The sequence below is a fragment of the Scyliorhinus torazame genome, chromosome 14 (genome assembly GCF_047496885.1).
Source record: "Scyliorhinus torazame isolate Kashiwa2021f chromosome 14, sScyTor2.1, whole genome shotgun sequence".
In the NCBI taxonomy this organism is placed as follows: Eukaryota; Metazoa; Chordata; class Chondrichthyes; order Carcharhiniformes; family Scyliorhinidae; genus Scyliorhinus; species Scyliorhinus torazame.
In genome coordinates this window covers 142,619,912-142,637,307 of record NC_092720.1, presented here as the reverse complement: position 1 = coordinate 142,637,307, position 17,396 = coordinate 142,619,912, and the positions used below count along the sequence as shown (strand labels likewise).

Genomic DNA, 17,396 nt, shown 5'->3' with positions numbered 1-17,396 from the left:
GCAGGCAGGGCATTCCACACCCTTACTACTCTCTCGGTAAAGAATCTACCTCTGATGTCTGTCTTATATCTATCTCCCCTCAATTTAAAGCTATGTCCTCTCGTGCTAGACATCACCATCCGAGGAAAAAGGCTCTCACTGTCCACCCTATCCAATCCTCTGATCATCTTGTATGCCTCAATTAAGTCACCTCTTAACCTTCTTCTCTCTAACGAAAACAGCCTCAAGTCCCTCAGCCTTTCCTCATAAGATCTTCCCTCCATACCAGGCAACATTCTGGTAAATCTTCTCTGCACCCTTTCCAATGCTTCCACATCCTTCCTATAATGTGGTGCCCAGAATTGCACGAAATACTCCAAATGCGGCCGCAGTTTTGTACAGCTGCAACATGACCTCAAGGCTCCGAAACTCAATCCCTCTACCAATAAAAGCTAACACACCGTACGCCTTCTTAACAACCCTCTCAACCTGAGTGGCAACTTTCAGGGATCTATGTACATGGACACCGAGATCTCTCTGCTCATCCACATTGCCAAGAATCTTACCATTAGCCCAGTACTCTGTCTTCCTGTTATTCCTTCCAAAATGAATCACCTCACACTTTTCTGCATTAAACTCCATTTGCCACTTCTCAGCCCAGCGCTGCATCTTATCTATGTCCCTCTGTAAATTGTAATATCCTTCCGCACTGTCCACGACTCCACCGACTTTAGTGTCATCTGCAAATTTACTCACCCATCCTTCTACGCCCTCCTCCAGGTCATTTATAAAAATGACAAACAGCAGTGGCCCGAAAACAGATCCTTGTGGTACACCACTAGTAACTGGACTCCAGTCTGAACACTTCCCATTAACCACCACCCTTTGTTTTCTTCCAGCTATCCAATTTCTGATCCAAACTGCTAAATCTCCCTGAATCCCATGCTTCCGTATTTTCTGCAGTTGCCTACCATGGGGAACCTTATCAAACGCTTTACTGAAACCCATATACACCATATCAACTGCTTTACCCTCATCCACCTGTTTGGTCACCTTCTCAAAGAACTCAATAATGTTTGTGAGGCAGGACCTACCCTTCACGCAATCGTGTTGACTATGTCTAATCAAATTATTCCTTTCCAGATGATTATACACCCTATCTCTTATAAACCTTTCCAAGATTTTGCCCACAACAGAAGTAAGGCTCACTGGTCTATAGTTACCGGGGTTATCTCTACTCCCCTTCTTGAACAAGGGGACAACATTTGCTGTCCTCCAGTCTTCTGGCACTATTCCTGTAGACAAAGATGACTTAAAGATCAAAGCCAAAGGCTCAGCAATCTCCTCCCTAGCTTCCCAAAGAATTCTAGGATAAATCCCATCCGGCCCAGGGGACTTATCTATTTTCACCCTTTCCAGAATTGTTAACACCTCCTCCTTATGAACCTCAAGCCCTTCTAGTCTAGTAGCCTGAATCTCAGTATTCTCCTCGACAACATTGTCTTGTTCCTGTGTGAATACTGAGGAGATTCACGAGGTTAAACCCAGAGCTGAAGGGATTGGATTACGAGGAGAGGTTGAGTAGACTGGAACTGTACTTGTTGGAATTTAGAAGGATGAGGGGGGATCTCATAGAAACATATAAAATTATGAAGGGAATAGATAGGATAGATGCAGGCAGGTTGTTTCTACTGGCGGGTGAAAGCGGACCTAGGGGGCATAGCCTCAAAATAAGGGGAAGTAGATTTCGGACTGAGTTTAGGAGGAACTTCTTCACCCAAAAGGTTGTGAATCTATGGAATTCCTTGCTCAGTGAAGCAGTAGAGGCTCCTTCATTAAATGTTTTTAAGATAAAGATAGATCGTTTTTTGAAGAATAAAGGGATTAAGGGTGATGGTGTTCGGGCCAGAAAGTGGAGCTGATTCCACAAAAGATCAGCCATGATCTCATTGAATGGTGGAGCAGGCTCGAGGGGCCAGATGGCCTACACCTGCTTCTAGTTCTTCTTTTCTTATTTGGAGGAAAATGTAACTGGTCTGATTAGTAAGTTTGCAGATGACACAAAGGTTGGTGGAATTGCGGATTTTGATGAGGACTGTCAGAGGATATAGCAGGATTAAGATTGTTTGGAGACTTGGGCAGAGAGATGGCAGATGGAGTTTAATCCGGACAAATGTGAGGTCATGCATTTTGGAAGGTCTAATGCAGGTAGGGAATATACAGTGAATGGTAGAACCCTCAAGAGTAATGAAAGTCAGAGAGATCTAGGTGTACAAGTCCACAGGTCACTGAAAGGGGCAACATCGGTGAAGAAGGTAGTCAAGAAGGCATACGGCATGCTTGCCTTCATTGGCCGGGGCATTGAGTATAAGAATTGGCAAGTTATGTTGCAGCTGTATAGAACCTTAGTTAGGCCACACTTGGAGTATAGTGTTCAATTCTGGTCGCCACACTACCAGAAGGATGTGGAGGCTTTAGAGAGGGTGCAGAAGAGATTTACCAGGATGTTGCCTGGTATGGAGGGCATTAGCTATGAGGAGCGGTTGAATAAACTCGGTTTGTTCTCACTGGTATGAAGGAGGTTGAGGGGCGACCTGATCGAGGCCTACAAAATAATGAGGGGCAGAGACAGAGTGGATAGTCAGAGGCTTTTCCCTAGGTTAGAGGGGTCAATTACTAGGGGGCATAGGTTTAAGGTGAGAGGGGCAAGGTTTAGAGTAGATGTACGAGGCAAGTTTTTTTACGCAGAGGGTAGTGGGTGCCTGGAACTCGCTACTGGAGGAGGTGGTGGAAGCAGGGATGATAGTAACGTTTAAGGGGCATCTTGACAAATACATCAATAGGATGGGAATAGAGGGATACAGACCCCGGAAGTGCAGAAGATTTTAGTTTAGACGGACAGCATTGTCGGCACGGGCTTGGAGGGCCGAAGGGCCTTTCTTGTGCTGTACTTTTCTTTGTTCTTTGAAAAGGTCCTCTATTAATGGTAGGGAATATAGGTCGGCACACAGCACTGGGTTTGTCATTTTGAAGTCACCACAGATTTGTACTGGGCCATCCGACTTGATAATTGGAAATGCCAAATCCCTCATCATCCTTCGAATAATCATATCATAGTTTAATCATAGAATTTACAGAGCAGAAGGAGGCCATTCGGCCCATCGAGTCTGCACCGGCTCTTGGAAAGAGCACCCGACCCAAGGTCAACACTGCCACCCCGTTCCCAAAACCCAGTAACCCCACCCAACACTAAGGGCAATTTTGGACACTAAGGGCAATTTATCATGGCCAATCCACCTAACCTGCACATCTTTGGACTGTGGGAGGAAACCTGAGCACCCGGAGCAAACCCACGCACACACGGGGAGGATGTGCAGACTCCGCACAGACAGTGACCCAAGCTGGAATCGAACCTGGGACCCTGGAGCTGTGAAGCAATTGTGCTATCCACAAGACTACCGTGCTGCCTGTCTTTTCATGATTATTCCATCCAATATCTCACAGTGTTCCTCCTAGACTACTGTATCTGCATCATCCATTTACTTTGTAAACGCGGCGGTAAAACATTCATTTAAACCTTCCCACAGCTTCTGCATCTACACACAAGTTCCCTTCTTAATTTCTGATAGATCCCACCTTTTACTTAACTAACCTTTTGCCATTAATATATTGGTAAAAACTCATTGGATTTTCTTTAACTTTACTGGGCAGCACGGTAGCACAATCGCTTCACAGCTCCAGGGTCCCAGGTTCGATTCCCGGCTTGGGTCACTGTCTGTGCGGAGTCTGCACATCCTCCCCACGTGTGCGTGGGTTTCCTCCGGGTGCTCCGGTTTCCTCCCACAGTTCAAAGATGTGCAGTTTAGGTGGATTGGCCATGCTAAATTGCCCTTAGTGTCCAAAATTGCCCTTAGTGTCGGGTGGGGTTATTGGGTTATGGGGATAGGCTGGAGGTGTGGTCTTGCAAGAGCCAGTGCAGGCTCGATGGGCCGAATGGCTCCTTCTGCATTGTAAATTCTATTCTATGAGACTTGTTAATCTTTTTTCAAGGTTGAACTGACTGAGCTGAACCAATCGTGTGCCCTTATATTCTTCTAATTATGCCATATTTCTTCATATTGTCCAGTTTGACCTGCAATTTGTCTTGTCTGCAGATGCTGCACTTACGTGGTGGATCAATAAATAGATCTGCATTCTCCTGCAAGTGTAATGTTTCAGCTCCCTTGAAATTGCTAATTTTGTGGAAATATTCTGAATATGTCATTGTTGGGTTGTGAACTGAGGTGATAGGAGTAAGTTGTTAGGTTGATATGCCTCATTATATCTGACTGATTCGACGGACTGTTACTAGTGTCGGGTTATGACTTGCTGGCAAACCTACAGTGGCTGGGACTTTAATTTCCATGATGTAGAACATCTATGACACCCCAGAGGATTGACTGTACTTGCACTCCAGGACCATGAATCCTGTACGTGAAATTAGGGAACTGGTGTACGCAGATTGTGCCACATTAATAGGTTTCACCAATGCCTTCCAAGTCTGTGGATTCTTTTTCTTTGAGGATTTGCAGGGAGAGTATGTTGACACGTGCCCCTGTGCTAAACTTGGCTAATAACGAGTAGTCACCAACTTTTGTTCGGACAGATAATTAGAATCTTGGCAAGCACTATGGCAAGTGTGATGGCATCTTTGTTTTCCATGAGATTGATGGCATGAAACATGTGCTCATAGCTCATTATTCGCTGTGCACATCATTGTCATTTTCTGGTTTGTCAATCAGCTCATGTACAAGTTTCTGATGGTAGTACCTGGGGCGAGTGCACTTTTCTCAAGCTGCGCCTATGAAGACCTGTTGTGGTGGGAACGCACCACTGAATAACGGCGTCTTTGCTTTTTATTCAATTCATTGTACAGCAACAGTGGCACAATAGCACAGTGGTTAGCACTGTTGCTTCACAGCTCCAGAGTCCCAGGTTCAATTCCTGGCTTGGCCTGTGTGGAATCTGCACCTTCTCCCCATGTCTGCGTGGGTTTTCACCGGGTGGTCCGCTTTCCGCTCACAGTCCAAAGATATGCAGGTTAGGTGGATTGGCCACGCTAAATTGCCCTTAGTGTCTGAAAAGGTTAGGTGGGTTAACTGGGTTATGGGGATAGGATGGAGGTGTGGGCTTAAGTAGTGTGCTCTTTCCAAGGGCCGGTGCAGACCCGGTGGCCGAATGGCCTCCTTTTGTAGTGTAAATTCTACGATCTATGAATTTTCAGAACTGTCCGGTGCAATCTCAAACTTCTCTGGTCTGATTTTTATGACCTTTGTTGCTCGACTCTCCCTTGCTCACTATCAATCCAGTCCAGATCTTGGTCACTGGCCTTTTCCAACTGAGCTAACCCATGCTGGTCCTCTCAATGCGCTGTCCCACTCGCTGAACTGATAGGCTGGGTGCTGCAATCTCACCACAAGGTACACGTCTGCTAAGTTTGACAAGTTTGAAGTTCTTGCAACCAGTATGCGTGAAAATGGGGGTTGAAGGATGGATGAGGAGTCTCACCACGGCACCATGGTACAGGAAGACATTTAAGCAGGGGGAACAACTAGGAATGTGGTGACAGTAGCAAGCTGTACAGTCAGGGGGATAGACACTGTTCTCTGAAATTGAAAGCCAGAGTCCTGAAGGCTGTGTTGCCTGTCTGGTGTCAGGGTTCAGGACATGTGCTTTGGGCTAGAGAGGAATTTACAGTGGGAAGGGTAGGATCCAGTGCAAGTACCAATGCCATAGATAGAACTGGACAGAACTAGGAAAGAGGTTTTGGTGAGGGAGTCTGAGCAGCCAGGGGACAAATTAAAAGCAGAACCTCACAGTTTTGCATGGGAATCATCGCAGGAGGAACTTTAAATTTGATGTGCCAGCAAAAGCCCAGTTGATTTTGAATGGGAATTCCTGGCCCCACAGCAGTCCTGCTCTCTGTATCTGAATACATACAGCATTTGTAATAAAATAGGTGAATTAACAGCACATATAGAAATAAATCGATCTGATCTGATCGGCATTACAGCGATATGGCTGCAGGATCACAAAGACTAGCTCTTGAATATTCAAGTGCACATGACATTTAGGAAGGAATGGAAGCAAGGGAAAGGTGGAGAGGTATCTCTTGTTAATTAAGGACGGCGCTTTGTTCAAAAGCGAGAAATGACTGGAGATTAAGATGTAGGATCAGTTTGGGTATAGATTGGGAACAGTAAAGGTAAGAATTCACACTATGTAAAGGAAATTATTAGCTGCAGATGGGATTCACCGGAATATTGGCAGGGCTGGAGAGTTTCAGCCGTGAAGTGAGTCTGAATAGGTTAGGGTTGTTTTCCTTCGAGCAGGTAAGGTTGAGGGCGACCTCATCGAGGTGTACAAAATTATGGGGGACATAAATAGGGGGGATAGGAAGAACGTTTTCCGCTTAGTTGAGGGATCAATAACCAGGAGGCACAAATTTATGGCAGGAGATTTAGAGGAGATGAGGAAATACATTTTCACCCTGGTGGGAATCTGGAACTCGCCGCCTGAAAGGGTGGTAGAGGCAGGAACCCTCACAACATTTAAGAAGTATGTACATAGAACATAGAACAATACAGCGCAGTACAGGCCCTTCGGCCCACGATGTTGCACCGAAACAAAAGCCATCTAACCTACACTATGCCATTATCATCATCCATATGTTTGTAGATGAGCACTTGAAATACTATAGCGTACAAGACTACAGACCAAGTGCTGGAAAGTGGATTTAGAGTAAATAGGTACTTGATGGCTGGCACAGACACAATGGATAGAAGGGCCTCGTTCCGTTCTGTAAAAACTCCCCCAGAGAACAGTGGAGACAGAGTCATTAAATATTTACGGTCGAGGTAGACAGATTCTTATCATAGAAGTATCATAGAATTTACAGTGCAGAAGGAGGCCATTCGGCCCATCGAGTCCGCACCGGCACTTGGAAAGAGCACCCTACCCAAGGTCAACACTTCCACCCTATCCCCATAACCCAGTAACCCCACCCAACACTAAGGGCAATTTTGGACACACTAAGGGCAATTTATCATGGCCAATCTACCTAACCTGCATATCTTTGGACTGTGGGAAGAAACCGGAGCATCCGGAGGAAACCCACGCACACACGGGGAGGATGTGCAGACTCCGCACAGACAGTGACCCAAGCCGGAATCGAACCTGGGACCCTGGAGCTGTGAAGCAATTGTGCTATCCACAATGCTACCGTGCTGCCCCGGTTACCTGGGTTGGTGGGAATGTGGAGTGAGGCCCCACTTATTGAATGGTGGAGCAGGCTTGAGGGGCTGGATGGGTTATACTTGCCCTTAATTTGTACGTTTGTATGGTAAGTCCTTGCTACTGACTGGAGCACTTGTAGTCAAGTAGTCAGGAAGGGCATGGGAAAAGAAGACAACAGAAATTAACAGAAATCCTCTAGAAAAGAAAAAAAAATCCGTCTACCTCAGGCCAATGCTACTTGCCTGTGTCTGCTGTGGAAGGGACTGCCACTCACGAATCAACAGACAATGTTTAATGCAGAAGTGAAATATACCACAGGGGCAATCTATCATCTCCCGAGATGGACAGATGCCATCAGTACCTGTCCTCACATCTTCTGAGCAGGGATCGCTTCCTTTCTCAATACTTCTTGGCTGCCCTCCACCTTTTCAAGCTTCCAGTCCTTCCTAAATGTCATGCACACTTGATATTCAGGTTCCCATTTCTATATCCAGTGATTTCAATTTAAATCAGCAGAGATGTAAACAAATGCCAATTCACTACCAGATTTGTTTGGCCGTTGCACAATGTCACAGGATCAAAACCCAGTGTAATATTCTGCAATGCAGGAACAGAATTCAACTACTGAGATATTTAGTGAGTTCATTCAAAATTTAATTACCCCTCAGGCTGAAAATCAGAAACACATTCGCTTTTCAACCTGTCAAACTCCCTCTTACAATTACTGTTTTATAATCTACATACTGTACGTGGAAACCTACAAGTGACTATCAGAGATCACTCTTACCTCCCAGGTTCACAGAATCAACATCATTTGTGTCTTTTGCCAGTTTCCCTGCAAACAATTTGAAACATTTTCTGTTATTTAGTGTGTGAATTAAACCTAACTGTGGTAGCATGGTCCCTTTAAGGGGAAAGCCTTGCGGTCTCTGTGACTGGCTGAGGGCTAATTGCGCGGGAGCGTGCAAACCCTGACCAATAGAGAGAAAGCATGGGGGCCCTGAGAGCAGGGGACTGACTGCGCAGTGTGGACTCAACAGCTGGAGAAAGCTGACCTAACAGTTGTTGCTCTGAGTCTGTACATAGATGCCTTTACCGACTGTTAATAAATCCCCTTTATTGTTCCTGGAAGTTTCCAGTGTATTGTCTCGAGCCACCACACTGACATTGTAACTGACAGAACTTAGCATTGTGTATGAACACAATGGAATATAATCTCTGACCAGGGCAGCATGAAGCAACCTTCATACTTCTCTGTCCTTCAATTTAGGATTTACAAAGCAGAATATTACTTAATACACAATACTCAATTTTGTTAATATATGACTATTAACTGAACAAGGCCACACACCTAAATAAGCGAAAGATGCACATCCGGGGGTTACCATTGACCAGAAGTCAAACTAGACATAGAAACTAGGAGTAGGAGTAGGCCATTTGGCCCTTTGAGTTTGCTATACCGTTCAATATGATCATGGCTGATCCTCTATCACAATGCCATATTCCTGTTTTCGCTCCAAACCATGCCATTAAAATATCAAAATGTTCTATCCCTTTCATAGAATTTACAGTGCAGAAGGAGGCCATTCGGCCCATCGAGTCTGCACCGGCTCTTGGAAAGAGCATCCTACCCAAGGTCAACACCTCCACCCTATCCCCATAACCCAGTAACCCCACCCAACACTAAGGGCAATTTATCATAGCCAATCCACCTAACCTGCACATCTTTGGACTGTGGGAGGAAACCGGAGCACCCGGAGGAAACCCACGCACACACGGGGAGGATGTGCAGACTCCGCACAGACAGTTACCCAAGCCGGAATCGAACCTGGGACCCTGGAGCTGTGAAGCAATTGTGCTATCCACAATGCTACCATGCTGCCCCTTTCTTGAATACAGTGACTTGGCTTCCTCAGCAATAATAATAACAATCGCTTATTGTCACAAGTAGGCTTCAATGAAGTTACTGTGAAAAGCCCCTAGTCGCCACATTCCGGCACCTGTTCGGGGAGACCGGTATGGGAATTGAACCCGCGCTGCTGGCCTTGTTCTGCATTACAAGCCAGCTGTTTAGCCACTGTGTTAAACCAGCCCCTACTCCAGATGCGGTCTCACCAAGGCCCCGTATCACTATAGTAAGACAACTCTACTTCTGAACACAAATCTGAACAATAAAGGCCAATATACCATTTGAACAAAGAACAATGCAGCACAGGAACAGGTTCTTTGCCCCTCCAAGCCTGTACTGGTCATGATACCAACCTTGGCCAAAACCCTCAGCACTTCCTTGTGCCGTATCCCTCTATATCCATCCTATCCATGCATTTGTCAAGATGCCTTTTGAACGCCGTTAATGTATCTGCTTCCACAACCTCCCCTGGCAACGCATTCCAGGCACTCACCACTCTCTGTGTAAAAAAACCTGCCTCGCACGTCGCCTCTACACTTTGCCCCATGGACCTTAAACCTACATCCCCTGGTGACTGATCCCTCCACCCTGGGAAAGAGTGCCTGCCCATCCACTCTATCCATGCCCCTCATAATCTTGTAGACCTCTATCAGGTAACCTTGCAACCTCTGTCGTTCTGATTGAAAACAGTCTGAGCCTATTCAGCCTCTTCGCACAGCTAACACCCTTCAGACCAGGTAACATCCTGCTGAACCTCTTCTGAACCCTCTCCAAAGTCTCTACATCCTTGTGGTAGTGTGGCAACCAGAATTATGCGTAATATTCCAAGTACAGCCTCACCAAGGTTCTATACAACTGCAGCATGACTTGCCAGTTTTTATACTCGATGCCCTGTCCAATGAAGGCAAGCATCCCGTTTGCTTTCTTGACTACCCTGTCCACTTGTGTTGATACTTTCAAGATCTGTGAACCTACAAGCCCGGATCTCTCTGACTTTCTATATTCCCAAGAGTTTTGCCATTTATGTTGGTATATTTCCCCTCTATGTTAGACCTACCAAAATGCATTTGCTCACATTTTTCTGGATTAAACTCCATTTGCCATTTCTCTGCCCAAGTCTCCAACCTATTTTTGTCCTGCTGTATCCTCTGACAATCCTCAACACTATCTGCCGCTCCACCAACCTTGGTGTCATCTGCGAACTTACTAATCAGACCAGCTACATATTCCTCGAAACCATTTATGTATACTACAAACAGTGTATACTACAAACAACAGAGGTCCTAGCACAGATCTTTGTGCAACACTACGAGTCACAACCTTCCATTCAGAAAAACACCTTTCGACTGCTACCGAGCCAGTTCTGTATCCATCTTATTACCTCATCTCTGATCCTGTGTGACTTCACCTTTTGTATCAGTCTGCCATGTGGCACCTTGTCAAAGGCTTTACTGAAGCCCATGTAAACAACATCCACCTCACCCTCCCCTCATCAATCATCTTTGTCACCTCCTCAAAAAACTCAATCAAGTTAGTGAGACATGACCTCCTCTTCACAAAACAATGCTGTCTATCGCTAATGAGTCCATTTGTTTCCAAAAGGGTATAAATCCTGTCCCTGAGAATTCTCTCCAATAATTTACCTACTACTGACGTGAGGCTCACTGGCCTATAGTTTCCTGGATTATCCCTGCTACCTTTCTTAAACAGCGGTATCACATTAGCTATTTTCCAGCCTTACCCCAGTTTAGCACTCTACCGCGAGGGTTACCCTTATCCCTATCCAAAAGTGCTAGCCACATGTTGTTCTATTATTTTTGTTTTCCTAATTGCTTGCTGCACTGCCTCTCCACTTTTATTGACTGATGAACTGTTATGACACCTTGGGCAAGTGTGCGGTCAATTTTGGCCCACTTGACCCGGAGTTGCAATACAGTTGAATTAATAAATGATTCTTAGGAAATATTTGGCCCTTGTCAGCTCAATAATTAGTCATCAGGTTTGTACTTTCAAACACAATTAATGTCTATTTATAACAAGAACTCTAATGAAGTATGCCATAAATACTAGTTAATTATTATCTAATACCCAAGTCCCCGCTTTAACTTGATCCCCACCCTTTACACACAAACACAAGAGAGACAAACACAGAGGTGTTTGAAGAGAGAGGTACAAATTCATAAGAGAAAAAGAGTCTTTGGCATGGGTTAACCACCTCGTTGCGCCTTCCGCCAATCTTGGCACGCCGATTAAATCGCAGGAAAGGCCAAAATAGAGATTTGTGTCAGGCGCAAATGAGTTTGCTATCGAATCAGTGCGCTCCCGATGATGAGTTCCGGATAGCGCCCAAATATGGCGGGCACATCATTGACCCTAATTAGTACCAATTTCCATCTAATTTGCGAGATTGAAGTTGAATGTAACGGCCTCCCGGGAATTAACTGGCTCCCCAATGAGAAATCCAGGTTGGGTTCAGCTCTGGGCTGAGGGGGAGAGCCTTTCTCTCCATCTCTAAATATTGTGGCTACCCATAACAGTGGCAACTCCAGCTACCAGAAACTTCCAGGACAGAGCCCTGTTCTTGGTTATATGTGGAAGGTCACTTTAACTCCCTTGACTATGAGCAGCCTCCAGCTTCAAAGCTGAAGGCTATTACTAATAAGGAATTGGACTTGTTAGTAGTGAGTGCACTTCACAGCTGCAGGTTGTTTGCAGCTTGCTGCTGCAAATGCCTGGAGGCTGCTGTTGCTGTTTTCTTCTTTGTCTGTAGCCAGAAAAGAAGGACAATTTTTTCCAAGATACCTGTAACCGAGTGCTCCGGAGATGTACGAGTTCAGAAGGCAACCAGGCTGGAAGCAAGAATATGCTGCTAAAGTGGTTGAAGAAATGCTTTTGCAAATTGCTGATGTTTTTTTTGCTGGTGTGGTGAGTGCTGCCTGTAACTAGTATTACACTGCGGGTCAAACATGCTGGAAGTCAAAGGTGTTCAACTGCACCTTGCGCGCCAGTGGAATATGTGGATGCCAGAATTTGTTTCTGGTGATATTGGGCTGTGTAGGAGGGCCTACACAGGTGTGGCTCCAGGATGGAGAATGGCACTGATGCGCATTGAAGAACAGGTAATTTCTATGACAAAGTTCTGGACATGATAAAACATTCTCAATCTTGTCCTCTATTTCTGTTGAGGAACCTGCAAGGGGTAATACCGTGTGTATGATTTTTTTTGTGAAAATGAATTGGTATATATAGATTTGTATTGGTACCAATGTGGCACGGTGAAGTTTCCTTGGTGTTTACTGGTTCGTGTGACATGTGGAATGCTGCCTAGCTGATTTTGAAATCTTCGTTAATGTAGACCATTTTTGCAATAAAATATTCTCAAGTGGTGCTGCAAGTTGTGTTTGCTGATGGCTGCAAATGCCTGAAAGCCATGTATTTGTTTTCGACTGCCTCTTTTACTTCTGTGGCCTGGTGCAAGGAAAGGGACGATGACCTGCTGCCAGTGCTGGAGAAAGGGAAGGGGTGCTCCTTCTCTCTTCTGGTGTGTTCTGCTCAATGTGACTTGCTGGGGTACTTTTCCACTGTTGAGAGTCTACTGCTGGGAGTTGCAGGAGGGGGCGAGAGAGGCAGCTTGGTCCGAATGAGCAAGTTGATGAATGTGTTGAAGAAATGCTTTTTCAGATTGCTGGTGACTTTATTGTACTGTTGACTGTTTATTTGGTTTTCTTTGTATAAATGAATTGTTGTGTCTGTGTGTTTGTACCAATATTCTGTCGCAGAAAGGTGCTTGTGTGTGTATGGCATGGTGCCATTACCTTGTTGGTTAATAGTTTGTGTGATATATGGACTGTTACGCAGTTCGTTTTCATCTTTTAGTGTAGAGGTATTGTTGACTGTTTAATAAACAAAATACTCTCAAGTGGGTTCTCGTGGGTACACGTGCCACGTCTCAGATGATGATTATTGCATTGCATTTCAATCAAACCTTGAAGCTTGGACACTTTGCGTTAACTCTAGAAGTGTCAGCACCATAGAGGCAGTTCAAACACTCAGGAGCTGAGCTTCAGCACTGGGGATAGCCTTGCGACGATAAGGTAAGTGTGTGGATCAGGGGAGGGCACTTGAGCACAGTCTCTCTCATGTTCCCAGCAGGGCCTGGGGTCTAGGCTTTACTGCTGTGGCTGGGGGTGAGTGTGCAGAGTGACCTTTTCCAGCACAGGGACCAGGTCCGGATGGGATCTATCCCAGGTTACCAAGGGAAGTGAGAGAGGAAATAGCTGGGGTCTTAACAGATATCTTTGCAGCATCCTTGAACATGAGTGAGGTACCGGAGGACTGGAGAATTGCTAAATGTTGTCCCCTTGTTTAAGAAGGGTAGCAGGGATAATCCAGGTAATTATAGACCGGTGAGCCTGACGTCAGTGGTAGGGAAGCTGCTGGAGAAGGTACTGAGGGATAGGTTCTATTCCCATTTGGAAGAAAATGGGCTTATCAGTGATAGGCAGCATGGTTTTGTGCAGGGAGGTTCATGTCTTACCAACTTAATAGAATTCTTTGAGGAAGTGATAAAGTTGATTGATGAGGGAAGGGCTGTAGATGTCATATACATGGCCTTCAGTAAGGCATTTGATAAGGTTCCCCATGGTAGGCTGATGGAGAAAGTGAAGTCTCATGGAGTCCAGGGTGTACAAGCTAGATGGATAAAGAACGGGCTGGGCAACAGGAGACAGAGAGTAGTAGTGGAAGGGAGTTTCTCAAAATGGAGAACTGTGACCAGTGGTGTTCCACTGGGATCCGTGCTATACCACTGTTGTTTGTGATATACATAAATGATCTGGAGGAAGGTATAGGTGGTCAGATTAGCAAGTTTGCAGATGACAATAAGGTTGGTGGAGTACCTCATTGAGGTCTACAAAATCATGAGAAGTATAGACAGGGTGGATAGCAAGAAGCTTTTTCCCCAGAGTGGGGGACTCAATAACTAGTTCAAGGTGAGAGGGGAAAGGTTTAAGGGAGATATGAGGGGAAAAGTTTAAGGGAGATATGCATGGAAAGGTCTTTACGCAGAGGGTGGTGAGTGCCTGGAACGCATTGCTGGCGGAGGTGGTAGAGGCGGGCACGATAGCGTCATTTAAGATGTATCTAGACAGATACATGAATGGGCGGGGAGCTGAGGGATACAGATCCTTAGAAAATAGGTGACAATTTTAGATAGAGGATCTGGATGGCCGAAGGGCCTGTTCCTGTGATGTAATTTTTCTTTGTTCTTTGTTTTTTTCCAGCACAACTGGCTCACTGGGTGACATTCTGAGAGAAGGTGGGACAGGCAAGGGTTGGGGGGGGGGGGGGGGGGGGGGGGCGGGGGGTGGAAATTGAAGGTCCCAGGGTGAAAGCTCTAACTGATTATCGATCTCTCTCCTTTTCCCATTCCTTACAGAGACCAGAATAGCTGGTATTGTTGATCTTGCAGAGGATGCCTTTATGGTGCTGGTGGCAACTCAGGTGCCCAGATGCCAGAGAAGACAGCAATGTTGTCGTTGACATGGTTTGGAGACGGCACCCCTGAAGACCTGGCTTGCCCATCAGGCTGAGGAAAACCCAGAGAGGGACCCAGCAATGGCCCAAGGTGTATGTTGTTCGTCTTTCGAGGCAAAAAGTCAGTGCTTGCAAACTTGGCACCCCATATAGGAGGAGGAGGATGAGGACACCCCCTGCAGCCACTGGTTCGTTCCAGGGCTTGCGCGGCACATCACAAGTTACATCGCACAAATTCATCAGCAGGGTTGTCTGCCATTGCCAGGATGCCCCAAGTCCAGTGGCTAATTGATGACATGCATGTCACCTTGCCCGCACCGGGGCTTCAGGGTTCATCCTTCAGTAGCAGGAAGGGGTTCCACTTGCTGAATGTTTACTCAAATGTGACCCCCTCCCACCTCCGGATCATGCACGTGTGTGCACGCTTCCCAGGGAGTGTGCATGACAGTTACATCCTGGGACACTCGGAGATTCCTGGTCTCTTCGAGGATCACTCAAGGATGATGAGTTGGCTTTTGGGGAATAAAGAGTGAAGGCCGGAGAGCAAGGCCTTGATATTATGAGGTCCACGTTAACAACAGTGTTGTCATTGAGTGGTCCATCGGACTGCTCAAAATGCGATTTTGATGCCTGGACTGCTCTGGTGGTGCACTGCAATACACCCCACACCCCCTCCCGCCCCGAGGGTTTCCTGCTTTGCGGTGGTCTGCTATGCCCTGAAAAACCTTGCGAAGCTGTGGGGCAACATGCTAGAGGAGGAGTAGAAGAGACATGGGGGACGGGATTCACCGCAATCGGCGAATTGGCCCGACGCCAAGATCAGCACGAACCACTCCGGCGTCGGGCCAACCGGAAGTTGTGGAATTCTCTGCACTTCCGGGGGCTAGGCCGTGCCAGAGGGGTTGGCACCGCGCCAGCCGGCGCCGAAGGGACTGCGCGAGTTAGCGAATGCGCAGAACCGCCGGCGTGTTTAAGCCATACGTAGGGGGGTGTCTTCTCCGTGCCGGCCATTGCGGAGCCCTACAGGGGCCTGCGCAGAAGGAAGGAGTGCCCCCACGGCAGAGGCCCGCCCACAGATCGGTGGGCCCCGAACGCGGGCCAGGCCACCCCCCCCCCCCCCCCCCCCGGCCCGGGCCAGAACGCCCCGCGCCCCCCCGAGGACCGCACCAGCCGGCCTACCAGCCAGGTCCCACCGTGTGGGATCATGTCCAATCCAAGCCGGCGGGTCTGGCCAGAAACCGACGGCTGCTCGGCACATTGGGGCCTGGAGAATTGCTGCCAACGGCGTGATCCCCGTCTCTGCCCTAAAACCGGCGACAGAGAATACGGCAGCCGGCATCGGAGCGGCGGGGCGGGATTCGCGCCGCCACCCGGGGATTCTCCGACCCGGTGGGGGGTCGGAGAACCCCACCCCGGGTCTTGTCTGAGGAGGAGGAGCCATGCCAGGAGTGGGTGGTGGACAAGCCTGGGGAGGAGCCACTGAAGGAACCGGAGGATGGAGGACAGACAGTGGCAAGGGTCTGACATTGACCAGGAAGACTCTTATCGTTGCCCGCTTCTCATAGGATGAGGCTTTGACCATCAGCTCCCCCCTCCCCCCATTCCCCTCCTCCCCCCTACCACCCTGATTCATCCTTCCAGGGTTTGTGTAACATCACTCCAGGGCGATGGGCCTGTGTCGTCACTGCCAGTGAGTCACTACACAAAGCAAGAGAGTGATGATCACTCGCTGTGAGGTAGCTCTGGTGCTCCTCAGATTATACCAAAGTCAGATCTGCTGTGAAGACTAACATGGCAGAGGCTTCACATGTATCTGGTGCAAGATGATTTAATAATGCACCTTTGACATTTCCATTGCCTCTAGCTACAGATCGTGACCACTTCCTCAGAGCCCACTCAGTGCTCCTGAATTTTCTTGATCATTCATGGTCTATGCCCAGGTGTCCCCCCAAGATATACATCAGAGGTGGAGGCTTTTCTTGCCCTTGGCGGACATTCCATGGACCGCCTGGAGCCGGAGGGCTCCTGCTGACTTATTGGTATCACAAGCCACCTTGTTCTGCCTACTGCCCATGTGATGCGCTGGTGACAGGAGTAGGAGTGGGGGTGGGGGGGGGGGGGAAATCAGAGGAACTGGAGACCGCCATCATCTCCTTGGTGGCAGGCTTCCAGCGCATCCTTCCTCCATGGGGCCCTGGGGGTCTCAAGGAAGGAGATGCAGCCAGTGTGAACTCCAGGGGTCTTTGCGTTATCAGGCTCCACCAGTCCTGGTGCCTCCCCATTGCCTGTACCATGCTGTCGACACCCTCAGCAGTGCCTCAGCAACGTTCATCTGCATCTGGGACACGTCCCCCAGTGAATGGGACATGTCCCTCAGTGACTGGGCCTTGCTCTGCATGCCTTGGCAATGTCCACCTGCATCTGGGACACGTCCGTCAGTGAATGGGACATGTCCCTCAGCAACCTCTGCAGTGCCTCGGTAATGTCCACCTGCGTCTGGGCCAGGTCTGTCATCGACTGGGACAGGATGTCAAGGCCTCAGCCATGATTATCACGGACTGAGCTATGCCTTGGACACAGCCACTCAAGACATTAACCTTGTGCTCCAGGTTTTCCACTGCGGTCACCACCCTAGCAGTGTTGGCCCCAGTACCATGCATTGCTGGCATCATCTCCTACGGCCATAGCCTTTGGGACT

General features: G+C 47.6%; 1 protein-coding gene across 8 annotated transcripts in view; it reads right to left on the bottom strand.

Moving 5' to 3' along the window:
- The window catches only part of LOC140390078 (kyphoscoliosis peptidase-like), a 930,728-nt gene that overhangs the window by 359,049 nt on the left and 554,283 nt on the right, over positions 1-17,396 (bottom strand). For 6 of the 8 annotated variants that reach the window (XM_072474955.1, XM_072474961.1, XM_072474960.1 and 3 more), the window contains one exon: positions 8,042-8,089. The exons of the other annotated variants lie outside the window; for them this stretch is intronic. In XM_072474955.1, coding sequence (XP_072331056.1) covers positions 8,042-8,089 — 48 coding nt within the window. The remainder of the gene's footprint in view (positions 1-8,041; positions 8,090-17,396) is intronic. 8 annotated transcript variants of the gene reach the window in all.